The sequence below is a fragment of the Drosophila kikkawai genome, chromosome 3R (assembly GCF_030179895.1).
Source record: "Drosophila kikkawai strain 14028-0561.14 chromosome 3R, DkikHiC1v2, whole genome shotgun sequence".
In the NCBI taxonomy this organism is placed as follows: domain Eukaryota; kingdom Metazoa; phylum Arthropoda; class Insecta; order Diptera; family Drosophilidae; genus Drosophila; species Drosophila kikkawai.
In genome coordinates, this window is record NC_091731.1 from 30459237 (window position 1) to 30487228 (window position 27992).

The 27992-nt window shown below is 43.7% G+C and overlaps 3 protein-coding genes across 3 annotated transcripts; 2 read left to right on the plus strand and 1 right to left on the minus strand.

Moving 5' to 3' along the window:
• The first annotated feature begins 384 nt into the window (after window positions 1–384).
• On the plus strand, window positions 385–1251 carry LOC108077661 (seminase). Its single transcript, XM_017171080.3, has one exon. The coding sequence runs from the start codon at window positions 392–394 to the stop codon at window positions 1181–1183; it is 792 nt and encodes a 263-aa protein (XP_017026569.2). The 5' UTR covers window positions 385–391; the 3' UTR covers window positions 1184–1251.
• Window positions 1252–2157: 906 nt separating this feature from the next.
• Window positions 2158–24378, plus strand: betaTub97EF (beta-Tubulin at 97EF). The gene is made up of 7 exons (XM_017171238.3): window positions 2158–2478; window positions 16994–17228; window positions 18149–18378; window positions 21481–21648; window positions 22090–22354; window positions 23777–24099; window positions 24165–24378. The coding sequence occupies exons 1-7, from the start codon at window positions 2422–2424 to the stop codon at window positions 24258–24260; spliced, it is 1374 nt and encodes a 457-aa protein (XP_017026727.1). The 5' UTR covers window positions 2158–2421; the 3' UTR covers window positions 24261–24378.
• A 2-nt stretch (window positions 24379–24380) lies between these two features.
• LOC108077757 (116 kDa U5 small nuclear ribonucleoprotein component) lies at window positions 24381–27872 on the minus strand. Its single transcript, XM_017171237.2, has 6 exons — window positions 27745–27872; window positions 26847–27637; window positions 26692–26783; window positions 26426–26617; window positions 24868–26370; window positions 24381–24803 (listed from the first exon to the last, which is right to left on the minus strand). The coding sequence occupies exons 2-6, from the start codon at window positions 27627–27629 to the stop codon at window positions 24446–24448; spliced, it is 2928 nt and encodes a 975-aa protein (XP_017026726.1). The 5' UTR covers window positions 27630–27637; window positions 27745–27872; the 3' UTR covers window positions 24381–24445.
• Between the last annotated feature and the right edge of the window lie 120 nt (window positions 27873–27992).

Here is a 27992-nt window from a genome sequence, read left to right on the forward strand (position 1 = left end):
TGGCCAGTGGAACTGCTTCATGAAAAGCCAAGTCCTTCAACGCCTTGAATCCAAACTTTACGACGAGTAAAATTCGTTTGTCTTTTGTTGAAAAGTACTATTTTAAGAAACTTAAGATTTGAATGGAAAATCGATTGGGTATTGATGTGAGAAAGATAATTTTAGGTAACTGAAAATACAGGAAATGTATCTTTAAATATTACGGGTTAAAAGGAAAAGGAATATTTACATTATTTATTCCTAAACTCTTATTTTGATACTATAGTTTGTTTATAAATTCCATTTTGTAAGTCACTGTTAAGAATTTAAATGAAACGAATCAATTTCAAGGCAAAGGCGAAAAATATTAAATCATAATTATTCCAAGCTGTTCCTCCAGTTATTCGTAACAATGCCATCTAACTGGTCGCTCTTCGTCTCACTCATCCTGATGTCCTCGTCTGGGATAGGGGCTGAGGAGTCCGATCCGAAGATTCAGCCCAGGATCTACAATGGTAAATCTACAGCAAATGGCATTATCGGTGGATTTGGCGTTCAGATCTTCTACAAAACCAAACTCGTCTGCACGGGAACTCTGCTAACCACACGACACCTTATCACGGCGGCACACTGCTTCGAGAATATGGACCAGTCCGAGTTCCATGTAGTGGCCGGAATGACCGCCGAATTTAACGCCAGTTCCCAATCGATAAGGAAGAACGGAATGGTGGAGGTGCGATTGCATCCAGCCTTCAAGAAGAAAAAGTTTATCGCCGACATTGCCGTGGTCAAGACTCGGTTTCCGCTGAAGGGCCGTAGCATTGGCTACGCCAAGCTATGCCAATATCCGCTGTATAACGTCGACACAGTCACTGTGGCCGGCTGGGGCACCGACGGAAAAAGTACGGAACCCGGCGAACGGAACTACCTGCGCACCATGCGAATTCCGATCGTAGAGCATAAGGATTGCGAGAAGAAGCTAGAACGCAAGATGCCTCCGAACGTCCTGTGCGCCGGCGCCTACAACCATCGGACCCTGTGCTCCGGCGACTCCGGTGGACCTCTCATATGGCGGGGTGAGGTGTGTGGCATTAGTACATGGACGTGGAAGTGCGGCGACAACCAGAAACCCGACGTCTTCATGAGCGTTCGCTACTATGCCAAGTTCATCAAAAGCACTATCAAGGAAATGGGCTATAACTAAGTTAACATTTCTCAATTTCTGACAACCTAAAATAATATAATAAATAATATCAAATTGTTATAATGGCACAGGAATAGTGTAAAAAAAAGCTCTTCCTTTTTACGTACATAGCATATGTCAATTATAATTCTACAACCTGTTCTTCTGGTGTAGAATGTAGAAAGTGCACCTCTCTGCACCTTAAACTCACGTGTTGTGGGCTTCGCTCTTTCTCTCTTTCGTTGGGGCTGCCCTCTTCGGCGTTCTCCTCCCCCACTCTCTTATTTGGTCAGCCAAGCGTGGGGGGAGAGCGAAAAGTGCAGCGTTGGCGCCTCCGACGCCACCGGCAAGCGTCAGAAGAAAGGGAACTAAAGAACGAAGAATGTAGAAAACAGAAGAGACAACAAAAACATGCGGCCAGGGAAAACATCGCGTTGTGTGTGTGACACACAAGTCTCACCTTGCTCTCAGCGGTCGCCGGCAGAATTTTTATTTCAAAACTATTGCATGCCCCACCACCTCGATTCTACACTCTCCATGCTACGCTCTTCATTCTTCACTTGGCGCTCTCTGCACTTAAAAAATAAGGGCAATTAAATAATTGTAGGGGGGAACATTTGAAGAATAGGTTGGCAGGTAAAAATGTATGTAAAATGTATTTACATTTTTTTTAATTGTAAATATAATATATATATTTCTAAAAGATATTAAATTATATCTTTGATTGTAAATAAAGTGTTTTAAATAAAGTAAAATGAGTCTTTTGACATAATTTAGAAATTCAACAATGGATTTCTTACATTTCACCTTATTCTGTCTTTTTGATTTCTAGATTTATAGGTTTTCCAGATAAACAAAAATTGTAACAAATTTAATCTTGATATATTTACTAATTACCTTAGCTCCATTTCTCTGAGTGGGGCAACTAATGCCGCCCCCTTTTGTCAATAGAGACACTAATGCCACAACGGGTCGCTCGCCGGGCACTCAGTTCACGTTGGATTCCCGAAGCGAGCGCGCGTCGATCGTTCCGTTCAGTTTCAGTTTCGCTCCGCTCCCGAGGCTTTCTTCTAACTCTTCTCCGGATCCAATCCGATCCGATCCGAAACCAGTGCGTTCGTGTGCTTGTGTTTGCGACTCAGATTCGGTTTAATATAGTGACCGAAAATTGCTGATAGTGCGTGAGAGCGTCATTGCAGTCAATTGATTCCAATTCCAATCCCCATTCCGGTAACGAGGTCCAGAAGAGCGTTCTCAAAATGAGGGAAATCGTACATCTGCAGGCGGGCCAGTGCGGCAACCAGATCGGTTCAAAGGTGCGTATAATTAATATTCAGTTGGTGCCCGCATCGCGCACCTCTGCTCCATTTTCTATTTATTTTTTCGCTATCCTAACCTCACATGTTTAATTATAAAACATAGTGAAAACGAGCAGCGACTATAAATCGCGCTCTCCTCCTCGTTTTCCCTCTCTCTCTCTCTCTCGGTGTCTTTATCGCTGTGCGCCTCTCCGCTCTTTATGTGTTTTCCTCTTGGGCCAATTAAAATGGGGGGTGGTGGGGCCGGGTAAAGATTATGCCGTTAGTTCGGGAAACTATAGAACTGCAAAATATAAAAGAAACCTGACGAGCTTCGCCGGTTCCCTGTATCTTATCGCTGCCAAGATACGAATATCAGCTCGGTCGAAATATCTCATTCAAATTACCTTGGACTCGGAGCATATCACAGCCAATTAAGGTCTGAAATTCGCTTGGAAACCCAGCGAAGCTACCTTGGTCAGGTGTAAACAATTAGCTTAGCGCTTAGTTAGGAGCTTGTGATCAGGCCGCTAAGGCAAATAACACTGCGGTATTTCGCACTGAATTGTTGAAATTCTTTTAAAAATTTGTTGGTCTTAAATTTAACTGATACGAATTAATTATTTAGTTAGAGAAAACTAAAAATACATTTAATACAATTTAATATTATTTAATAATAATTTAAAATTAATTATTAATTATTTTCATAATAATCAGTATTGGACTAAAAAGCTTATAAAACTATAAGAAAGCTGTAAACAAAATATTATGATATATTAAATCGTAATTTAGCATAGAGGAGTATTTCGTTTTCAATATAACAATGGGATAAGCATTTAGAACTGATAACACTAAATAGTAACATAATTTCTTTCTGTGCACCTATGTAGATCTTGAACCGTTTAAGTAATCCTATCCGTGAGCCAAGTATTTTTGGCGGGAAGTTGTGGAAGACTGTACAGAAATGTATTTCGAAACTAGCTCGAAGGTCTCTTTGAAGCTTCCGTCTTCCGAACGTTTTTATTGTTCCCCAACTGGTTTCGGATCGTACTCGTACTTTTCATGGGCCCTTAATGTTTTATGTTTGCCCTCGTACAGTTGACTGATCTTACAGCGATCTAGAAACCTGTCCGACCGACTTATAGAGTTCTCCGTTGGTATTTGTAATTACCACGGACAGGGCTTGTAAATAATATCTGTAGTGCACATATCTAGCAGAAGGAAGAGCAACTGACTCACGGCTGACTAAGACAAACTGCCGGGCTTATGTGTGTTTCCCGCTATCGGAGCAACTTATGGGGTCTAATCAGTGAACTTGTTTACAAAACTTTGAACATAAGTACCTGACAGCGGGAGAACTGATACGGCCAGGGCCGAAAATAGCAATTACATACTGCGCTCAACTATTTCATGCAGCATTTTGAATATACTTAGAGCGGGTGAACAGGGCGGTAAGCATGTTTGCTGGCAATTAGAAAAGCCGGAATGCAAACATTGCTGTAAATCCGCACCAAACTCGCTGCCCATTCTAAGCTAATTCAGCGCATTAACATTAACTCGCACAATTTGCCGCGTCATGACAAGCCAGAAACATCAACAACATAATCATCAGCAGTAGCAACAAAAAGTCGTTGACGTTTGACACAGATTTTTCCTCGTTTTTTTTCTGTTTTGTGTCTTTTTCCCTGCGTTTCCCAGCACAGTTTTCTCCGTTCCGTTTCTCTTTTCGCCGTTTTACACGCTTTTCCACTCGGGTTTTATGTAAACACATCCGCACATATTTTGAAGCACTTTTTCGCGTGTTTTTCTACAGCGCCTTTTGAGTTAATTAGAACGCACTTTTCGGGGATAAAGCCCAGGCCAATCCCATCCGATTTTATACGCCCATTACGCCCCCGAACCCTGGCATTATTACATCCATATTTTGTCGCCATTGTTGCGGTCCTTTGTGAATCTAAAAAAAAAAATAACATACGATTATTTATGCAATTTGCCGCTTATCGAATCTTTATCGATTGCATAAAACTTGTTTGTTGGTGCATTAAATTTGAAATAATAATAGCGAACATATTTTGTTGCCTGTCCTATTCATGCGCTTTTTTACACAACACGATTTTGTGCCTTAATTGAATGTCCTTTTCTGATTAATTGGCTGTCAGTATGAATTATTGTCACAGCCCAGAATAAACAAATAATAAATATGCAAAACTGCCTACGTTGTAGTAAAATGTGAGCACAATAGCGTAAATAGTGTGTGCGATTTTTAAATAAATTTTCAAAACTAATTGCTCTGCTGATAAAGGCCAATATGTACAACAAAAAAATCGAACAGATTGATTACACATTAAAAACAGAGCTTATTCACACATGAATGGCCCTCGAATAAAAAGGATTGTGATTATAAAAACAGAGCTTTGAATTTAGTCGAAGCAAAGGCATATGTGGATTTATTTAGAAAAGCCATTGAAAACATAATGTTTTCATTAAATTATGCATAATCCAATCGGCCATGCTGCTGCACACTCTTATCCATTTTCTTAAACTTGGCACTTTGCGTACGTAGACGTTGTTGGGTTTAATTTTTGTAAGATATCCGCAAACAGCGTCTTCCGGCTTGCCTTTGCCAACACACAACACCCGAAATTGATCACATATGTATGTATGGCAGCCAGGCAAAGGCATCTATCCAAGGATATTTTGGCCTGCAGCGTGAGTTCGTTTTCTTTTTTCATTATTTACATAAACCTAATTTTCCCTAAATCATTTTGTGAACAATAACAAGGAAAATCTATTTACGGCATGGCATAAAGACGGAGGAAAAGCGTTGAGCCAGCGTGGCGGGGAAAGTGCGGATGAAATTTATAGACGAGTGTAGCGTGGAAAAGAAAAGAGACGAGAAGAGAAGAGAGTGCTGAGAAAGCCAAGCTGCAGACAATAAAATTAAAGAGTGGAATAAGCCAGGCCAACGTGGCTGCAGCGACTCCTTTGAGCCCGTGCTCCGGTGTTTCGCCTCAGGATGCATTTGCTTAGCACATAATGGCAGCAGGGCATCATCGAGCAGCGCCAAAATAATGCACAAAATTGAATTATCGATGGCAGCTATTGCAGCCCTAATATCTTTACGGTTACCCGATATTGAGCGGACAACTGGGAAATCCTTGGATTACCTTACGGCACGTCATGGGTGATATGCAAATGCAATTTCCAGGTGGCACCACCGCATACACGGATATTGATGGGCGGAGCTGGAAAAACAAGAAACTGATAACTTAGTTGGCATCTTCATTTCAGCGATTCAGCAAGGAATTCAATTGTGGCGTACAGTTGGAATAGAATTTTTCGATTATTTCATATTTATACAGTTATAATATTCTATATTTTTGTGGTTTAAATGTATTTCTTCTTGTAAATATATTGAAGTGCCGGAAAATAATGAAATATTGCTGGTATACCTAATATTAAAGATATATTATAAATATTATTTCAAATCATAAAATGCTTTTAGAATGTTTTTAAAAGGAATAAATTAAATACGACCTAATTTATCAATCAAATTTAAACTTGATTTAGCTGATTCTTCGAGTGCAGATGCTTGTGGTGGCACCACTCTCCTGGTATTGTTTACACCTGACTACCAGCTCCCATATCGCACACAATTAAATTCAATTCCTGCACCTGCTCCACATGCAAATTGGCGGAACCAGCGATCGCGTGCCCACAGCTCCGTCTCCAGTAATCAGATTTAATGTACTCAGTTCATGGCTCTGTTCGAAGCCGTTGATTAGCAATTGGCAAGGGCATATATGTGCCGATAGGAATCCGATATTCAACAGCCTCTATCCGAGGGTTGGCATGGTCAGCAATTACCTCAACATGCAATAAGCCATGTGCGAAAAAGAATCGAAAAGGGGAAATTCCGTGGGCGAAAACGAAGCAAGAGGGCCAAGGGAGAAATATCCCATTTTTTTTCGCCAACGAAATATTTTTCAATTTACATAAAAATGCGTTTATGCATACCAAATGAGCCGCACACACACACACACATATATACAATCTCTTTGCAGCTGCTAGCTCCCAGCAACCTTGCGCCTAGCTGTATGCAATAGAAAATAGGAGAGGGCGATGGAGCTAGGGGCGTGGCGGATAACCCGCGATCCGAAGGAGGGTCTGGCAGGTGGAAGGGCACAGCCAGCGCTCCGCTGCACAAACTGATTATAAATAAACAAAAGGGAATTTTTATAAATATTTTCCGCACTCATACCCTCTCGCACACAGCGATTCCCATTCCAGGGCCTTCTCACTGCTCCTGGCTTGATGGAATATAAAAATTACTTATTTATGTATATATTTTTGCTCCGTTACGCTTTGCTTTGAACATGTGCACGCAAATTGATGAACAAAAGGGGAAATCACAAAAAAAGAAACTGCGCATAAATATTAGGGAAACGTGCAGAGAAAATACCACACAGCGATAAAGACATAACACCATCGGTGCCATATTGTCATACCATCCACCAGCTTTTTTCCTTAAAGGAAATGTAATGATATATATAAATATGGAATGAATCGATATAAATACTTACTTATTTTAGAAAATATTTAAAAGAAAATGTACAATTTGAAGCTGATAAATCAAACTTGACTTAAAGCCTGAATTTCAGTCTTTGGTGTCTGTTCTCCTTTAAGATTCCCCGAACCTAACTAAACTGAGAGCAAGTGTTGCTTCTGCCTTTCGCACCAGGGCACCGCACCTATGGGCACCTGTAAGCCGCTTGCTTCCACCGAGCAGACAGGTTGACCAGGCCAACAACAATGGCCATGTGGGGAGTCCGGCAAATGGCCATTTGTTATTTATTTAACACTTTTAAAAAGCATTCCGCTCGTTTGCTCATTAATTTCTCATGCTGCTCTTAACGCCGCCATCCAACCTTCCCCATTCGGCCTGCCAGTCTCCGGGAAAAGTGCAAATTGCATATGGTAAGTGGAGTTGGATTGCCAGGACAAGGTGGGCCCAGGCAGCGGCAGAGGCAGAGGCTGCATATGTTTCATTACCATTGTTATTCGAGCAATTGTTTTGCTCTTACACATTTTTCGTTCGCTTTTTTTTCTGCAGTTTTTCAATTACTTTGGTAATTTTATATTATTGAAATTGCAAGCCGCAAATTGTAATTATTGCGCATTACACTGCCAACGAGCTGTGCACTCCGGCAGATAGCGGCCGCCATGAAATATGTTGCACTGTTGTAATCTGGTATTTACGAATAAAAAAAAAAAAATTAATAATACAATAAAGCAACATTCACCAGTGCGTTTTATGGGGAAGCGCCCGAAGTCCTCGGCAGCCAGCGAAATTATTTATGCAATTGGATTTGCCGACTACAGAGCTACAAATTGCTGTCTTGCCGATAAGCAGGCTACGGAATTTTACACACGCCGTGGGCTTTGGGGAAAGCCGGCAGATAAAGCATTTGGCCGGCAGATATTAACCGCAAAATGCCAGCAAATTTATGGCAAAGCGAAACATAATTAAGCCAAAAATACAACTCGCGAAAATAACAATAATCAAGATTGGTTTTGCGCTGCTTCGCACGTGTTCTGTTTCGATTCATTTTGCCTCGTTTTATTTTATTTACGCAAATTGCGTTGACTAATTGTGCGACCGAAAAACACGAAATGGTTTGCCTAAATAAACAAAACAAAAAGGATGCTTCGTACAACGAATTTATTTATACTCTTGCAGGATTCGTAATCAAAGAGAAGCGAATTTTAAGGGTTTTTGAAATGGGAAAATGTATAATAAACTTGTTTTTGCTGCAACAAATTCCTGGAATTTTTGAACCCTGTAAGGATAACGACTTTACCTAAGAATTCTTTGATATTTAGACTAAGTTCATGTATATGTTTTATCTATAACTGACTATACCCCCAATAACTGTATCAAATATTTCCGAAAAATAACGAAAGCGAGTGCACCAAACCTCATTAAAACCCAATGTGGTCAAAATATTTATCATTTATGTGTGTTCCTGTGAAATCCACGCTCAAATAGCATTTGTTTGCATTTATTTGGACAAACATTTGTCCGTCGTCCCGTCCTTGAAAGATTAACATCGGTTTTATAATTTATGACAGGTAGCGGGAAAAATGGTTCGCCAAAAGAAAAGCGATATTTCAGGCGGAACAAAACCGCAAATGAACGAATAACTTAGCCTAAATGCGGGCCAAATCAGAATCAACAATCCGGGTTTTCGGTTTTCGGCTAGATCAACACATTTGCCAGAATTGTGCACACACACACCGACACATTTTATGGCATAATTTCGATTTGTGGTCTATCAAGTTAGTGCAACGAAATTAATCCAAATATTTTCGAGAGCTTCGGAGTAGTGCAATTATTTTTTAATTCTTGCAACGTCCGATTTCGATTCAATTATGCTCGTTTCTCTGGAGTGTATTAGGTTTCGAGTGAATCCTGGCCTAAAACTCGCCCAGACAGCCGGCAGCATGTTTTTGCATTTTACATGCAAGCATTTCAATTTGACCGTATTTGCATTTGCCTTATATTGTATTTCATTTCGGGCTTATTTGACAAACAGTATTAATTGGATTTTTTATGCCCGCACATATATTACCAGGCATTTCGCTTCCAAATGGCAATTAAAATGAAAAATAAAACAGTTCGCGGCGAGTGGAACAGCGAGATGTAAAAAGTTTGCATTGGCATCCCGGCCGATCAAATGGTCAAAGGGAAATTCACGCTTGGTCGTAATAAAAATTAATTCCATTGTTGAATCATAAAAATCGTTATAGGATATTGCCGCAAAATGACCAAGTGTTATCAGCAAATGCACACGGCCAGCGGGTCAGGGATGCCCAACTAGTAGATGCGGTTAGAGCGAGAGATCGAAATTGATTAATGGCGCGAAAGTTTGTTCAGTTCTTTATCCGTTGTCCTTTTATCGGTTTCATAGCATTTTGCAATCATTAAATGCCCGGCCCGTTTGTTTGTAAAAAACATGTGAATTATTTTGATAGTGAAGCGCCGCCACTTGAGAAAACAACAAAAAGTAATGCTATTATAGTCATTAATAACCCACAGTGAATCTATTGACCAGCACTTAATAAAGCCAGACCTCAAACACAGCAGATCATAAAAAATAATGTTGGCTGGTTGGAAAAACGTTGGTACATATTGCAGCAAACTGTAAAAGAAAAAAAAGAAAAATGTGTAAAGGTAAAAAACCTGCTGGTTTTTGCAATGCAGATTGCGTTTGGCAATTAATTGCTGCATTTTTGTTTAGAGATATTCCATATTCCCTTGAAAATGTTATCTCCACCTTCGGAATGGGGGCTCAGATGCTCCCTCACCTCGCCAGGTGGTTGGGGAAACCACTTGCCGTTTAACACCACATGGGCTCCCACCCGAGGTAACAAAAATGTTTGTGCGCCTATACGATATATGGTGTGTGTTTGCCTGACACTGTTTATTTATTTAGCTGTTGCCAAAGTGTTCTTCAAGCCATGAACTTCATATCGCTTACCATATAAATATTATTATTATTACCCTCTTTGCTCCAGGCCAACGGCCCGAAATGATGGAGTGCAAGTGCTGCTCGTTTATATGCATGGCACAGCCGTAAAACACACGGCGGAGGAGGCTGCTCCCCAAACAGTGGCCATTAGCAAATATTATTGCAACCCTTTGGCCGATGGAGCCAAAGAATTGACTCCACTGTAGCCATCTATCAATGAAATATTTCTCCTAAACTTTTTTAAATTACAAAAACGTAGTAAATATTTTAGTTAGCTAGTGGAAACTGCACCAAAGATTTAACTACAAAATATTTAATAATCTATTATGAACTTAATATTGTAAGGAATATAAATAATAAACAGCTTACAATCGGGAATAAATTAGAGATAAAATTGTAACCCTAAGAAGGGTAATTATTGTGAATCTTGACTAAGGAGGGATATATCCAGGGGTTTATTCTGTTATAAGTTATATATACAAAATATATTTAAATGTAAAGTAATTCCAAATATATTTTATATCAACCATGTATTAACCTAAAAATTAACTCAAATACAAGCTAAACCCAAGAAAATTGAATACCAGAATTAACCTGATGGATGGAACATTGTATTTTCCATCACCACCGACAGCATTGGCATTAGAGCGACACCTGGGCCCAAATCAAATCTGATTCGGGCCATGTTTGCCTCGTTTTGACCACGGAGTAGCAAACAATTGAAACCATGGTGGGCACACACACGCACACACACCTAACGCCATACACCCAGACGTGCATATAACAAAAACAACAACAACAGCAGGAGCAAACACACACATCCACAGACACCGACACAGACGCACGATGCGCACATTAGTTAAGTCAATAGCAGTTCGACCAACGAAATATACAATAAATATTTACATATCTAAATCGACAATTATTGAAATCTCAATTGAAATTGTTTGTTAGCCGCCACATGCCATGCCCCTGTGTGCGTTTAAATGAAGCCATACGCACCGTTGACACACCTACAATTAAACGTGAATATATATATATGTATTTACTGGGACATTGATATCGGCAGGAAGGAAAAACGAGGCAACAGATGCCATCAGATGGTTAACCCCTGTAAGCAATTGTTGGGCTATTTACCAAAGGCGAGGGTAGCTTAAGAAGTTGCCCCAAAAGGGCTGGACTATATGCAGTATGGTGGCCTTGCCTTTATCTCAGTGGATACTTTTCAAATATCCAAGAATTATAATAATATTATTTTTAATTCCTTCTTAGCTTATTACCTCTTACCTAATGGTTAATTATTTAATTTCCACCCGCGCTAGCCGCCGCCAACAGTGCGTATGAGTTATGGAAATTTTAATTATAAGCTATTTGATGTTGCACTTAGACTGCGTCATCGTTGTCCTTGCCGACCCGTGTGTGTGTGTGGCAGTGGTGGTGTGCGCATACGCACACAGGCGGGACCACACAATAAGCCGAATGACCAATACTAATGAACAAACATTTGCATATCCTTGCCAGACAACGGTCTTTGGCCAAGCCTTGGTCCTATTGCCCCGCTCTGCGCCCCTCCGCTGATTAAATTAGTATCGTGCAGTGTTGCAGGGCATCTTGAATTTTGCAAATGACCGAAAGGTCATTACGCACTTTAATGCTGCAGGCAATTAAGAAAATATAAAAATAAAAACACAACATAAACAACAGAGTGCAGCAGCTACCAGCTACAATAAAAAAAAGAAAAACATACAACAAAATTGATGGGAAAATACTACCAAGCGAACGGAACGGAACGCCACGCAACGCACTGATAATGACAATTAGTGGCCACATTTAAATTGGTGCACTTGACGATAAATGCAATTGCAAATTCAGCCGACATGCATGTGTGTACAAAGGGTAATTTACAGAGGGAAAAATTGCATTTTTCTGGCGAACCGAACTCGCCTCGAAATTCACACGTGCTGCCCGGATGGAGGCTGCCTTACCATATATGAGTCCATGCGCATGCCGGGCCATAAATTGCAGCTGCATCGCCAATTGCTTCATTCGCAATGGCTACGTGAGTCTAATTATGCCGCCGAATGGAGCGTCCTCTTTCGCAGGACTCGCTCCGAAAAGCAGGCTATGGCCTCAGTCCTCAGTCCGTTGCGAAGCGTTTTATGGCCCTAAACGACGCTGGCCAATAAAGACAGCATGCGAGTGCTGCTGCGGCTGTCAACTGTCGATAAGATCCTTTTAGTGTTATTACAAAATATTCTCCTTCGCCCCGCCCCGCCCTGTAAAGAAGCATTAAGCGTAGTTTGGGGTACAATTCGTTATTTGCGTTGCGCACACATAAATTGCATTTTTGAGCAGTCGGAGACGGATGGAGCTCAGCTGCCAATTGCCAGTTCCAGCTCCAGTTCCAGCTGCCCAGTCAAGGATATAGCGCCGGGATATGTCATGTACATGTTGGATTTATCCTTTTTGTTCTTTTTGTCACTCCGAATCGAATCGAAACGAATGGTTTATGGCCGCAGGCTGCAAAGTGTCATCCATCGATGGGCGGCCGTTAAGTTTCCAGAGCATTTTGGCATTCGAATTTTCAGTTTTATTGCCCTTATTTTGAAAGGGTTATTTCACGCCCAATCCACTCCACGCACCGCCCCCAGGACCGCCGGCCAAAGCTCATTACTCTAATGGACGCCAAATGCAATCCCCCTCCATGCCAAAAATTCAAATAGATTTTTCGGTTCACTCGGCGAAATTAAAATAAATTAACTTAGCTGCACGCTTTGCATTTTAAGCGTTTGCCCGCAAATCGCACGGATTTGTCGCACATTTGTAAATTGGCAAATGATCGAAATGCGCTGAAATCCTGTTTATTATTTTATAATTAGTTTAAGGCCGGTAACCGAAAGCATTTCTAGTCTCTCCTCGGGCGCCGTTCCGCAATGGGTTAAGAAATCGCTGCGGGCGGAGCGGGTTAATGCGAATGCGGTTGAACTTTTAATGATTTTCATACACAGCGTTCAGCCACGCACTGAATGTTAATTAGAAGCACATTGCAATGTTTTTTTTTTTTATCCCAAAATATTCAGGCATATTGAAAATATATATGGATATTTAATTATTTATTTTAATTGAATTTTAATAAAAGCGGCAGCATACTATCAGACAACTTTACATTGCTCTAATGAATTATTTAAATTTATTTTCGGACTGCTGACACTTAATTAAATCTTCCGTCAGTTTGTTTGCTGAACAAAAAAATCAAATCCGACAATGAAGAGTCTATCAAAAACAAATGTCTAAATTAATTAGATAATAGGTTTTCCGAAATATGAATTAATAGCCGGGAGATCAGGACCTCCAACGAAATCATTTCGCATGTCAAGCTCAGCGCCTTGAGGCAAACTTGGCCATCATTTAATATTTATTACTGCAATTGTTTATTATTTATGTGAGCCGCGAGCTACAGCATCAAATTTAGTATGCAAACGCAGCTGCCGAGCAATCTGCCACCCCCTTTCCGTTTTCTCTCCGCGCCATCGCCCGTTTTTCACTTCCGGTGCGACATGCACTTCCGTTGCTTTGCGCATCCCTGTCTTACGCAAACTAAAATGTCCTTTTATAACCACGGGCTAAGGAGGAGGGCACAATGGCAAAGTACACGGAGAAAAAGTATGCTAAATGTAGGAAATACTTCGAATTTAAATTGAAATAGATAAGAAAACCAATTTATTATTCCTATTTATATTAAAACTCTTTGTAAATCTAAATTCTTTTTTAAAATAGTAAATAGTGGGATTATCCTACGGTTTTTCTTGTATTAGTTATATAATTTTATTAAATATTATCTCCAAATATCAAATAAATTTCTGCAGTTTTCCTCCCTGTAAAAGCTGGCCACAATTAATTTATGCGCGTTTTTTTCAACTTCCTGCGGATCGCGTCTTAGCCACTTGACTTTTGTTTCAGTTCTCTTTTTTTTTTCAAACGCTTTGGGAATTTTAATGTTGGATTTCTTTCAAGTTAGTCCTGGGCTCGAGAGCTTCAGACTTTGGTGGCCAAAAAACAAAAAGCGGGCGCCGTAAAATGGCGCCGCTTTGGTCAACGCACGCAGCTCTTTGTTTACTTTTAATTTGATCATGGCATTTTTCCTTTTTGGCCAAGTACTTTGGCCAGGTTCCCCTCCCAGGTTGCCGCCAGACCCGCGCATCAACGCAATTTTGTAATTAAGCAATTTGACCGCGGCCAGTAAAAAGTTTTAAGCAAATGAAAGGCAGCATAATTGTTTTCCTTTTTTTTTTCTGTTTCTTGTTGGCTCCACTTTTCAGCTTCAAATAGGAAGCTGATGGCCTGTCTCCGGTCACTTTACCCACTTCAAGCTGCCAAACGTGGGCGCTGCCGATGTCTTGTTGTCAGGATGACGGGCAGGGATGATGGGCAGGCAGATTGACCGGCAAAGTTTGCGTAAATAAATTATGTTGCTCACTCAATGCCAACGGCTGGCAAACGGAGCGAGAGTAGTCAAAGGAAAAGCGCTTATCTGCAATTGGCTTCGAAGAAGAAGGCACGAGAACACATTTGAATTTCCCCACGGGGCAACAAGTGCCAGGCACCGGGGACTTTGGGCCCGTATCCCATGCGGGTTTTTCCAGGGAAAACCGTGGAAGGTGGAGGCGCATGCAAATCAAAGTTATTGTCAAGCCAAAAGTGCCCACCGATGCGTACAATTGAGTGTCATATTTCCAGTTTGTTATGTATGCAAAAAGCCAGCATGTGAGGGCCAAACTTTTACTGGCAAGTTTTCCTGGCCAGCGATTCTTTCCTGCTTGTCTCTGTGTGTGTGTGTTTTGGCCATGCAACTTGTTATCATTGTTGCGTGTCTAAAAGCCAATGGAGGAGCAAACTTTTGCCAAACAATCGCACTGGCAGCGCAAACATTTATGCGGCTCTCCGATTAGCATGGCATGGCGTCTTCGAAGACTCTGAATGCGAAATGCGAAAAAGGAGTAGCATACGCTTTGGGGCCGGCACAAAGGACATGCATTTGCCGAAGCCCGCTTTGTGTGTGTGCAATCAGCCGTTATCAAATTTTTCGAACTTTTACAACTTTCTTCAACATGGCCAAGTCCCCGGTGCTCACCCTTGTCCCCCTTTGTTCGCCCCACACCGAGAAAGACTTCAACGCTTCACGCAAGCCACTTAACTATTTATGGCTATATATATGTGCATGTGTGTGGGGGCATCCTGCGCAGAGTGTGCCTCCGAGTGCTCGATGGAATGTCTGACAAGCGGACTTGACATAAACACCGGGTGTCATGCATTATTCAGAACTCCTTTTTTACAGGGTAGAAAGAACTTAGAGTCCGCATTTTCTGGGAATATTTTTGGCAGGAAATCTTGTACAAAAATATTTATAACATTTTTAATAAATTAGGAATTTTTCATTGACTTGCTTTATAAATAAGTTAGTTTCGTTTAGTATATAAAACAGAATTATAATAATTTATAGTGCTTAAATAATAATGGTTTCTAAAAAGATTTATATTTATAAAGCATTACAGAGACAGAATAAAACCAAATATGTTTACCCCGCGACAGGTTGTCTTAAAAGTTGACAACTGGGAAAGTCACCCTTCCCTTCGCCGCCATTTGTAACTAATTAAAATTCATATTCAGTAATCAATCTGCAGCCGACCTTCAATAGTGCCAGTGAAGCAGGAATACATGCGTAAAGAATATATTTAAAAAAAAATACGAACCCATGGCCCTTGGCTGGCTTTAAGTCCATTAAAAATCATTTCGATCAATGGGAGCCGTGGCAGGCCGAGCGCACATTGCGATTTTCTCACAATTAGCATTTTCCCCGCTTGCCCGCCTCTTGCCCACCTGCCCGCACATACACCTGTCGAGTGGGAGAAACAGGGGAGGAGCAGAGGGAGAAGGCAAGTTCGGGCAGGGGAAGCGATTGAAACATTTTTAAAAATTTGAAATTCATATGCGCAGCAAACGTGAAATGTTTTGCCAAGCGTATTGTGCAATAAAAAATAAAGAGCCAACCCAAGAACAAAACAAACGCGAGGCAAGCTAAGGGAATTCTTGTATAAATACAAGTGAGGAGCGGAATCGAGATGGGGGTCAGGAAATATGTATGTATAGCATAACTGTGTGTGTGTGTGCTGGTATATGTGTATGAAAACACCTAAAAGGATTCAATTATTCCCGCTCGTTACACAACAACAAAAAAAGAATAACACGGCGCGGAAAAAATTGCGCGCCCATGAAACTATGCAACAGAAATTGCTCACGGCATGTAAAGTGCTCGGGTGCTGCGGGTGCGATTGCTTGTGCGAGTGTGTGCGTGGGCCAGGAGGGACAGGACAGGAGGGGCAGGGTCATGCAGCATATGCACGCGCGCATAAATCGACGACAGATACGGGAGCTTCAATGGCGGCGGCAATAAAAGCAAGAGCCATGTAAAAAGGACACTCATATTTATATGCATTGATTGCCAAAGCAATGCAATACAAACACACACGCATCCAATAACACACACTTCAGCACACGGGACACCAGCACTCACACAAACGAGCCGGAACATTGATTGTAAAATAATATTTCTGTGCCGTGCCGAAAAGAGGGGAAAAAAATCAAGGGAGCGCGGTAGGTAAGAGTTTCGCGAAATTTCATTGCACACAAACGGGCGCTGTCATGAAATATCACGCATACGTCATGTGAGGCGGACGGTATGCACACACACACATATGCAAATGCGCTCATTGCGACCGCCGCATATTTGCATACATCAACTGGCATCCATTATGCACTTAAATCATTATTGAATCGGCATTAAAGTGGCGGTTCCCCTTCCGGAAATTCACGGAAATAATTTTCTACGAACTTCGGAATCCTTTCCAATAGAAAAACCTTATTGAAAATAATAATAAATATCTTTAAAATATCAACTTGAGATGACAGAAATGAAATATATTTCACTCTTCTCTTTCTTACAGTTCTGGGAAATCATTTCCGATGAGCACGGCATCGATCCCAATGGCTACTATCACGGGGAGTCGGATCTGCAGCATGAAAGGATCGACGTTTACTACAATGAGGCCAGCAGCGGCAAGTATGTGCCCCGTGCGGTGCTCATCGACCTGGAGCCAGGCACCATGGACTCCGTTCGTCAGTCTCCTATGGGCCAGCTCTTCCGACCGGATAACTTTGTCTACGGCCAGTCCGGAGCCGGTGAGTAGAATTTCCTTCTTGAAAACGAAAATGTTCATTGACAAAGACTCTGAAACAGAAAATAAATTAAATAACTGCAAAAGCTTGGTCTATAAAAACCACTATCCCAAAATCTCTGTGACAAAGAATACTTTCAAATTGGTTTCATATGCGCGAAGAATGCACAAGTCTATTCAGTTGCCCCTTTTTTTCGTTTTGCTAATGCATTTCCGTTGCACTTCATAATGGGTGCATGTCGTGTTCGTCCTCTGGTACGTGGCCTTTGTTTCCCAGTAGCCTTTCGGGATAATATGCTTTTGTTTCGCATCCCACATAGACGATGGTGGTGGTGGTTGTCAACGCCGCCGCGTTTGTCCCTTGCCACGGCAGTTATTGCAGCTGCCTCTCCGGGTTGCAACAACGAAAGCAGGAGCTCCGGATATTGGTGGTACAGAGGAGTAGTGCTTTGTCCTTGCTTTGATAAGTGCCAAGAGCATAGCGAACACTGTTATCACAGGCGAGCTTATCAGCCAAATGCCGCTGCGATGCATTAAGCCGTGTTGTTGTTATAGCTGCTGCAACTGCCGGAGGCAATATTGGGCGGTGACTCTGGCCTACTGGCCCACTACTAACCCTGCCTATCACCCAACCACCCAGCACAGCTAATGATGCTGATGGTGAGGATGATTGTAATTATAGAATGGCCTGCGGATGACGATGAAAATTAATTTTGTACATGTCAGCGGCTGTGCATGATGTTGGTTAGTCCGCTGCTGTTGATTTGCCGCGAACTTTGATTTGCATTTCCCAAGAGCCGAAGTCAAGCCTGAAGGCAGCGGGAAATTAAAGCCTAATTAAATAAAGAGAATTTGAGATTTTAACTAAATAATTTAATGTGGAATTTATGTCTTAGTTATATTAATTTCTCTTACTTTCCGCAGGCAACAACTGGGCCAAGGGCCACTACACAGAGGGCGCCGAGCTGATCGACTCCGTGCTGGAGGTCATTCGCAAGGAGTCTGAGGGTTGCGACTGCCTGCAGGGCTTCCAGCTGGCCCACTCGCTGGGCGGTGGCACCGGTTCCGGCCTAGGCACGCTGCTCATCTCGAAGATCCGCGAGGAATATCCGGACCGCATCATGAACTCATTCTCCGTGGTGCCTTCGCCCAAGGTAAGCAACGCTATATGCTAGCGCTTCCTGCAATCATCTCATGTCATCAGCTCCTTCGCTCACCTGTCGCCGATCCTCGTCATTGTGTGGTTGTGACCAATGCAATCCGCTTAGCGAAATCAGCTTACTGCCCCCCGGCACAGTGGGTCGCAAATCAGAGCCCCGTTTGGCCAAACCAAATGGTAACACTCACACATCTCGGCCATTCCACGGTGCCAGTAAGCCGACCCGCAAACCCAAAGCGCTTTACACCTGCACGCGTTTTTGCCAAATTAGCAGACGAAAGCCGCAGAGTGCAGCGAGAACGCCACAAATGTTGTTTTATTTATGCAATTCATACGCTAAATTCAATTGCCGGCTTTGTGCGCCGCCTGGCCGGGCTTTGTCCGAATAATTCTAATTAATTTGCAGGCGAAATTAGCAGCACCGCCATCGAGTGGCCGTGGGCCAAAGCCTAATTGCCAGTGCAATTTTAATGCAATTTAGTGGCTCGCACTCGCAAGAAGGTGGCACTCGACCTCATCTGCCGCGACCCAATGCGACAGTATTTCTTTTTTTTTTTACTTTTGGTGGTTCCAATGCCTAGCAGCGTTTTTGACACGCCTCAATTGCCGCTTAATTAACCCAGTTGCATATATTACACATGCGTTCAGAAATATATAGACGTAGAATTTGTAGATATTGGTAAATGAGGGCGGCACGTGATGCGCCTTCATTTGCATTATTCGTATTTAATATAATATTTTGACGTTTAATTTAATTAATGCAGTTTGGCATTAACTATTATTGGCAGGCGGTGTCCTAGGGAAAAAAGGATATCGTCACTAGACAGGCATATTTACACACGGAAAACTTGGTACAGATGGAAAGATAAACTAGTTGATCTTTAAATAATACAAGTAGAATTTGGTTTACCTTATTTTATAAACCAAACCCAATGAAAAATGTTTTGAAAAATATATAAAATGTACAAAGACTAAACTTAATATCCAAGAATTTATTGACAAGAGGTCTTAGTTGCTATCAAACCAATTGTGATTCGTAATTTGAGATGTTTCTTAATGCCTCAAGGGAGGAGGAGCAGTCCGTGAGGCGTGAAATTAACATTTGACAATGTTCTTATTGGCATATCGAAGTGCACAATAAATTTTATGGAATTTTTAGTTGAGCACACACTCGCACACACGAGGCTTACACTTTGCACTTTTATTACAGTCACGGCTGAACGCCAATGGTCAACTATTGAACCAGTCCAAAGCCCCGTCCAGTGCCTGACCCCTGGCCGGGTTTAACTTTAAATGCCCCAATATATTCTGCCTCCCCCCCTCACACACATTTATCCTGCTGCTTTTTGGGGCCGTTATTTATGGGCCGTGTTGGGTTTGCTTGGCTCACCGCAATGTTTTGGCTTCGGCGGTCATTTTATTGCGGCCTGGCCTGACACATGCCTGTCACGTTATAGCGGTTTTAATATGCGCGTATATATAATTTAATAGTTTTTCATGCCCATCAGATCGGAGCCGTGTAAAGCCTTTGTCGCAGCCGCGCTTTGATAAGCGTCATTTATGCAAATGCAGCGCGCGCATTCACCGAGAATAATTAGGGATCCTGGCATAAAAAACAGCATTTCCCAGATATTTTTGCGATTGATTAAAGTTTTTAATTACGTCCATTAATTAACGGGCATCACTCACTGCCCAAACCTCCTTCGCCCCTCGTTTCGAGGCAACATGAATCACTTGTCCAGTTCCAGTTCGTTTGCCAGGGAGGCTCCGAGATTTGCACCTGCCTGTTGGACACGGCAATGATATCAAAATGCATGCTCGTAAATCCCCCAGATTCAGGATTCAGACACACACACAAACACAGAGCTGGCAAATATTACGTCCGGGCGGTGTTCAAATAGGGAGCCAGCAGCAACAAATACCAAATACAAAATGCAAAATGCATATGCCCGAGCATAACTCGTTAGTATTAACTGCATGTACCGCCTAGCCAGACATACATAGGTGTGCCTGTGTGCCTAGGGTGTGAGTGCGTGCACAGGGAGAAATAAATAATACATTTTTATTTTTATTGATTTAAAAATTGCAAAAGAAAATGATATTTTGGTAGAGCGATAAATGGAAAACAAGGCTTGGAATCTATAATTTTTATACGCTATAATATAGCTCTTGAATTTGAATCTTATTTTATTTATTTAAATATTTTTCCAAGTACAAAAGTTGCACTAAAAGTGTGTGCGTGGGACTGCACGTTATCGCTCTAGGGCTATGGCCATTAAATAATTGCCACAATTTATGTGCACACACTTGGCATACGGCAAACCGAAGCTCGAGTGAAGTTTGTCGCATGCTTAACCAGCCACGCCCCCACCCCTTTGTTTACCCCAGCCTCCACTCTCCATACTCCAGCTCTCGCATTCCTCATCCCCAATCCTCACCTGCCTCCGACAACCGACGAGCAATGCATCTTGGTTGCACAAATATAGAGGGCAAGCCAAAGATTATACATAATTTTCAATTTGCAGCACTCGAAACACACACCACACACCCCATGCCTGGGTATAGGTGTACGGATACTGGGGTATAGAACGCACCCAGATGTTTGTGCAACATGCAACTGCATTTATGCAACAACTCTCCGCCTGAGTGCCGCTCCGGGCTCAAAATAGCATTAGCAACTGCAGCAAGAACCACTGCAAACACCGTATTAATAGGGTCTGCTATTCAGTTAGCACTGCATTCGAATTGCATCCTGTTGGCAGAATGCATTTTTCATGTCCATGCCCCCAACATCCATTGTACTTTCATATGGCCCCCAAAAAAAAAAAAGTGGACAGTGAGTGAGGCAGTTGCTTGTAGGCCTGTAGAAGTATAGAGACTTGAATCTAGGCTTAAACAACCAAAACTTAAACTAAACTAAATATTTCTCAACATTTCTGTATGTAGTACCTAATCCCATTCATCTCATTCATCTTTAATTTAAAACTTGCACTCCTTTGACTGTGCTAATAGCATTGCTAATTAACGAACTCTGCTCCTTCTCGTGCATGTCGCTCTCTCATTCGTACCGTATTGTGGCATACATATATGCGTCCAGGTGTCCGACACCGTTGTGGAGCCGTACAATGCCACGCTCTCCATCCACCAATTGGTGGAGAACACCGACGAGACCTTCTGCATTGACAACGAGGCTCTTTATGACATCTGCTTCCGCACGCTGAAGCTATCGTCGCCCACCTATGGCGATCTTAACCATCTGGTTTCCGTAAGTACCATCTAGTCAATCCATCTAATGCGTCCTTTGTTTGTCCCTCTCCCCACTTCCACCCAAATCCATCCACTTTCCTGGCATTCAAACTCCCGGAAACGGGCAGGTGTCCGAGGTGGTGGTGGAGCCATACAACGCCACGTTGTCGGTACATCAACTCATTGTGGACACCGATGAGACATTCTGCATCGACAACGAGGCATTATATGACATCTGCTACCAGAGCCTGCGCCTCTGCTCGCCCACCTACGAGGATCTCAATCACCTGGTGTCCGTAAGTAGACAAATATATGTGTGGATACTGACTTGAAGGATGAAAACTGTCAGGATAAAGTTAATTCCAACCAAAACAGGACTTTTTCTAATATATATATTATTAATTTTTTTAGTTTTGGTTTTAATAATAATATATCTTATTGCATACCCCCTCCCGACCAGGTCACAATGTCCGGCGTGACCACTTGCCTGCGGTTCCCCGGCCAGCTGAACGCCGATCTGCGCAAGCTGGCAGTGAACATGGTTCCCTTCCCGCGCCTGCACTTCTTCATGCCCGGTTTCGCTCCTCTGACAGCCAAGGGATCTCAGCAGTACCGTGCTCTGACCGTGGCCGAGCTGACCCAGCAGATGTTCGACGCCAAGAACATGATGACCGCCTGCGATCCCCGGCACGGACGCTACCTCACGGTGGCCTGCATCTTCCGGGGTGAGTGACGAGGCGAAATGTTTGCCCCAAGGGTGGGAAAAGAAAAATAGTTTTTTAACAACAAACCCTAAACACATCCCCACGCGTTGCCAGAACACAGGAATCCATTCATCTATCCGCTCATTTATTCAGGAGCCCCGCACCGGCTTATCCGCGCCAACTTTGTCACTTTGTCACGGGCACCCGGCGGCGCACCTGTCCGCTGTTTTTCCGGGACCGGAGGCACGTAGCTACTTTTTCAGGAGCGTAGCCAAGGGGGTGGTTTTTAACTTGGAGTTTTCTAAAAATTAATTGGAGAATTCCTTAAACCTTTTTAGAATATTATCAGCCGTGGGGTCTAAAAAAAAAGAAGGAATAAGGATGGAAGAAAAACGTTTCAATAATGTTATGTTAAGGACATTTTATACTAAGCGAAATTAAGGACTTTAATTATTTGGCATACTTCTGGACATCATTTTAAAGGATTTAAGACAGTTAAAGTATTTTTTAAACTGAGGTAGCTACTTCTGCTGTATCTGGAGCGCCCAACCTTGACCATTTCCTAGCTACGCCCCTGTTCAACACCTTGGACTCTCCGGGGGCTTGGCTTTGGCGACAATTTTATTAGCCAAAGCCGAGCCACTGGGCCTACTTATGGCCGCCACTAAAAATGATTAATGCCGGCTGGCTGGCGGCTAAAAAGGCTGCAATCCGTCAACGCACACGTAGCGCAAATTTGTTAGCTCCCCTCGCACCCGCTGCAGGGAAGTTCGAGTCCTTCGCTCCACTTTCCAAAAGGTTGCTGGCATTTTTTCGCGCTAATTTTTAAATTAATAAACTGCGATGCGGCGCCCAAAAGTATGCCGCATAATATTTCATTTGCTATTCCTTATGTGACGCCTCCTCCTGCCGTTAGCCGTGCCCTTGCTTTTGACTGATGACTCGCAAAACGCGCGTAATTAGAAATTTACTTTCAAGATCCATTGGGGAATTGCGACCGCCGCCTGACACGGCCCCTGGCTTAACTAATCATGCCGAACGTGACTTGGGCTGCACTGCTCCGCTCCAAACAGCTCCCCAGCCTCCCTCTCGCAGGATCCGTCTCCGACTGACTGCCAGAAATACTTGCAAAATAATTAATCACAAAAATGTGCTGGAAACGAAGGAGAAAAAAAATGCCAGCAAAGGAATTTAAACAACTTTTTTAGTTACCTCCTGGGACTGTTTGTGTCCGCATCCCATTTCCCTCTCCGGGAACGGGAACGGGAACGCAGCCCAGGTGGCAAGGTGCGCTGCCAGGACTTAGAAGCCGTTTAGTATTTCATATTCAGGGATTTTGGGATTCGCATCAAAGCGAACTTGGCTTTTGATGTACATAAATGCGCAGGAAGTTTCCGCCGCGCCCAAAGGCATTTTTTTTCACGCTCACTCAATAATTAACAGGTCCCATGTCCATGAAGGAGGTGGACACCCAGATGCTCAACGTGCAGAGCAAGAACAGCAGCTACTTTGTCGAGTGGATACCCAACAACGTGAAGGTGGCCGTCTGCGACATCCCGCCCAGAGGCCTTAAGATGTCCGCCACATTCATTGGCAATTCAACTGCTATCCAGGAGATCTTCAAGCGCATCTCCGAGCAGTTCACCGCCATGTTCCGGCGCAAGGCCTTCCTCCACTGGTACACCGGCGAGGGCATGGACGAGATGGAGTTCACAGAGGCCGAGAGCAACATGAACGATCTGATATCCGAGTACCAGCAGTACCAGGTGCGTCAACAGCTTCACCAATCACTAGACTGTCTAATCTAATTACTTTTCCTTTTATTTTTTAGGAGGCAACGGCCGACGACGAAGTGGAGTTTGATGAGGAGCAGGGCGAGCACGACGGCTACGAGTCGGAGGTCCTGCAGAACGGCAACCTCGAGTAAGGACCTGAAGCCTAACACAACCGTAGCTGTTTTCTGTATACTATTTTGTAAATTATTTTTGGCCCCAGCCGGGCTTTAAATAAATAATTAGTAAATATAGAGAGTAAATGACGACCGACCTTAAAGTTTCGTAATATCCCGAAATCCGTCTAAAAGTTTATTGGTTTTTATTAAATAATTGGCGTCTACAGGGGGTAGTTGACCAGCACGTCCTGGCGGGCCAATTCCAGCAACATGGGATCGTCAAAGAACTTGTTGATGGAGACATCCTCGGAGAGACCCTTCCTGCGGCGCGTCTTGATCATAAACTCGCGCGCCAAATGGGAGGCCTGCTGGGGCTCCAACGGCCGGATGATAATGCTCTTGTCCAGCGGATCGCCGGGCACAATTTGCCAGTGGTGGAACACCGATAGGCAGAAGGCCTGGCCCTGGGTATGCGTGCGCAGGTCAGTCTCGAAACCGAACGAATCGATGGCGGGAATAAATGCTTTGATCGTGTAAATGGGTGAACCTGAAACGGGGGCATCCTGCGTGACATGACCTCTGCAAATGGAGTAAAATAAAATTTAGCAACAGTGAACAGGGTTTTACAAAGGGTAGAACTTACCTGCGCCTGGCCAGCACGGTGTAAACAGCGGACACGCAGTCTGCGGGCGCCTGCACCTCCACAAACAGATAGGGCTCCATCAGACGCGGCGTTGCCATCAGGAATGCGGAGTAAGCTACACGGCGGGCAGTGGGAATTATCTGACCACCACCGCGATGCAGGGCCTCATTGGCAATGACGCCGTCGAGAATCTTGAACTTGACATTCCGGATGGGCTCCTCGCACAGTGGACCCTCCCTCGTTCCCCACTGGAAGCCCTGCACAATGGAATCCTTCACCGCCGTCAGCAGGTTCTTGTCCACCTCCGATGGCAGCGTATCATCAACGAGAATGTTGGGTCCCGTTGAGTCGGGCCCGAAGGCCCAGATGGAACGCGCTGCCAGCAGATCCCAATCGTAGTTGACCTGGAAGAACTCGCCGATGCGTTTCTTGTTCCAATTTATGCAGACAGTTCCGTTTTCAATGTCCTCGGCCAGACCCTTCTCCAGCGGCTCCGAAATCATGGTTATTTTGTTCTTTTTGTTCGGCGTTTCCGCGAAACATTTCAGGGAGCTCGTTTCCACGACTGTTTCGCAGAAGGCCACCACTGGATCCGCCACTTTGATGTCGATCTCCGAGTACATTTTTCGTAGGTCGTGCATTACACAGTCCAAGTACAGCTCGCCGGTTCCCAGGATCACGTGCTCACCCGACTCCTCAACACGCGTGGAAAGCAGTGGGTAGGATTTGTTTACCTTACGCAGACCGTCCAGCATCTTGGGCAGCTCGGAGGGATTCACCGGCTCTACGGCAATCTTGATAATGCTCTGGGTGTTGAACTTCAGTGGCCGGAAAATATACAGATCCTCCGGGACATTAATATCCACAATCGTTGAGGTTTTCACGATACACTGATCGATGCCTTCAATGAGAACCCAATTGCCGGCAGGAACTCGGTTCAGTTCCACTTTATAGCGGGATTCGAAGACCCACAAGCGACCCACTTGAAGTATGCGGGAGTCCTCTTCGTCCTGCAACGTGTAGTTCTCTCCCAAGACACGCACCTCCTGACCGGCATGCAGAGTACCAGAGACAACCCTGGCCAGCACCTGGAAGAAGGTGCAGTCATCGTTGGGATACATCTTGGAGCTGTGAACCATCAGGGTGCCGTACTGATTGCACGAGATCATATCCCGGTAGATGTCACCCTCCTTGGGTCCGGTGTATATATGATCCACCTTCCGCTTGGCGTTCTCCAATGGCGACTTGATGTGCTCGACGCACATGTCCACAAAGCCACTGCAATCGCCCATAAAACGACTGCACACAAGACGCAGCAAAGGCCTTATATTGGATTTCATCTCATCTTTTGACACACGAACATTCAGCTCAGCCAGTGTGTCCGATAAAGTGGTGTCCACATCGCCCACCACCTGGGCAATCAGCTTGTACATGGGCTCCAGGATAAACTCGACAAAGCTGCGTTGCGCCGAGTTATGGGGTTGTTTCTTTGAGAACTTGCGCCTGTCAGTAGACAAATTATAAGTAATTTTATTAGAAAACTATGGATTACACTTACGTTTTGCTGTTAAAGTACATGTCGCCCCACAAACGCTTGGCAAAGTCCAGATAGCTGACACCCTCGTAGGTGTCCGAATAGAGCTTGGCAAAGGATTTCAGGGTAAAACAGAAGCCATACAAGGAACTGGCAAAGCAAACGTTTCCCAGAATGGGAGAAACCAGCAAATTGTCATCTGCAGCGCCATAGGTGCTGTAGGGAAGGCATAAGGATAAGTTGAAAGTGAAATCGGATTGTATTACAAAAGAAAGTAAGGAAAAACTTACCTTAACAGCCCATTGACCTCCTCCACAATGTGTTTCAGCTTAAAATAGGCGTCCTGGGGTGGCAGTTTTAGCTCCAAGATCAGACGATCAATCTGAAAAGGTCAATAAAACGTTAAGAATTAAGAAATTAATTAATTAGTCTCCTTAAAACCCACCTTGTTAATGCAAACTGTGATGGCCTGGCGTTCCTGCACCGCATGCTTGAGCAGGCGCTCTGTGTTCAGCATAACGCCCTCGGCAGCATCGATAAACAGAACCACACCATCGCACATACGCATGGCGGCGGTGGCCTCGTCCGAGAAGTTGACATGCCCCGGTGTGTCAAAGATGTTGAGCAAGTAGCTCTTTTGCTTGACATCCTGCAGCACTAGGGTCACCGGCGTGGCCTTGATGCTGCAGCCGCGCTCCTGCTCGGTGAACAGGGTGTCCGTGTAGCGCAGCTGCCTTTCCTCCATGTTCTCGAACTGCGGATGAGTCTGCCGCATGAGGCAGTCAACGAACGTGGTCTTGCCGTGATGCAGGTGGCCTACTAGAGCCACGTTGCGGATGAGCGGCGGTGTGTCCATCAAGTCTGCCATGAACTCCATGTCATAGGTGGTCTCCTGCATGTCCTGCTCCTTGATCTGGAACTTCAGCTTCTTCACCGGCTCGATGAGCGGCTTGTCCAGCGGCTGAGCGTCCTCTTCCTGCACAATGGTCTCCACATCCGGCCCGTATACCTCTACGGCGGATGGATAATAGCGTTTATCCTCGTGCAGCACCACTGCGGTCACTTCCTTGTCCTCATCCTCCTGCGGCTCAGCCTCGTCCTCGTCCATAGCGTCCTCTGGATCATCCTGCACATCCGGTTGCCCGTAAAGGCTCTGGTCGTCGTCCTCATCGCTGTCAAGGTCTGGACCAATGTAGTTTCCAAATTCGTCGTATAAATCAGAATCCATAGTACTTTCTGAAAAGTAGGAGAAAACAAGGTTTGCACAACCGGCGTTTCAGAAATGTGTTAATTTGGCCAAACTAAGACCTGCGGACACATTCTTCAAACTTGCAATTACTCACCGAAAGTTAATAACTCGTCTAGAAGCGGTTTATTCTTCTATATATTCAGAAAAATCAACAATTAAATTGTTTTTACAAATTTTACACAAAAACGCGGATCTGCAAAACAATCGACAATCGATACATTGATATATCCCTACGGTTCAGCTGGTCACACTTAAATCGATCACAAACTGCTTTGGTGCTGCCAGACTTTGCGAAAGGTAAAGGCAGACATTGGCGGCAAAATTGAACCTGAAATTCCCAGT

Excerpts from the sequence above, each read along its gene's own strand:
- LOC108077661 (XM_017171080.3), top strand. The coding sequence starts at position 392 with ATGCCATCTAACTGGTCGCTCTTCGTCTCACTCATCCTGATGTCCTCG.
- betaTub97EF (XM_017171238.3), top strand. The coding sequence starts at position 2,422 with ATGAGGGAAATCGTACATCTGCAGGCGGGCCAGTGCGGCAACCAGATC. Across the intron at positions 17,229-18,148 it reads CTACGGCCAGTCCGGAGCCG|GCAACAACTGGGCCAAGGGC; the intron begins GTGAGTAGAATT and ends TACTTTCCGCAG. Across the intron at positions 18,379-21,480 it reads CCGTGGTGCCTTCGCCCAAG|GTGTCCGACACCGTTGTGGA; the intron begins GTAAGCAACGCT and ends ATATGCGTCCAG.
- LOC108077757 (XM_017171237.2), bottom strand. The coding sequence starts at position 27,629 with ATGGATTCTGATTTATACGACGAATTTGGAAACTACATTGGTCCAGAC. Across the intron at positions 26,618-26,691 it reads GAGGTCAATGGGCTGTTAAG|CACCTATGGCGCTGCAGATG; the intron begins GTAAGTTTTTCC and ends CCTTCCCTACAG. Across the intron at positions 24,804-24,867 it reads ACCGTGCTGGCCAGGCGCAG|AGGTCATGTCACGCAGGATG; the intron begins GTAAGTTCTACC and ends CTCCATTTGCAG.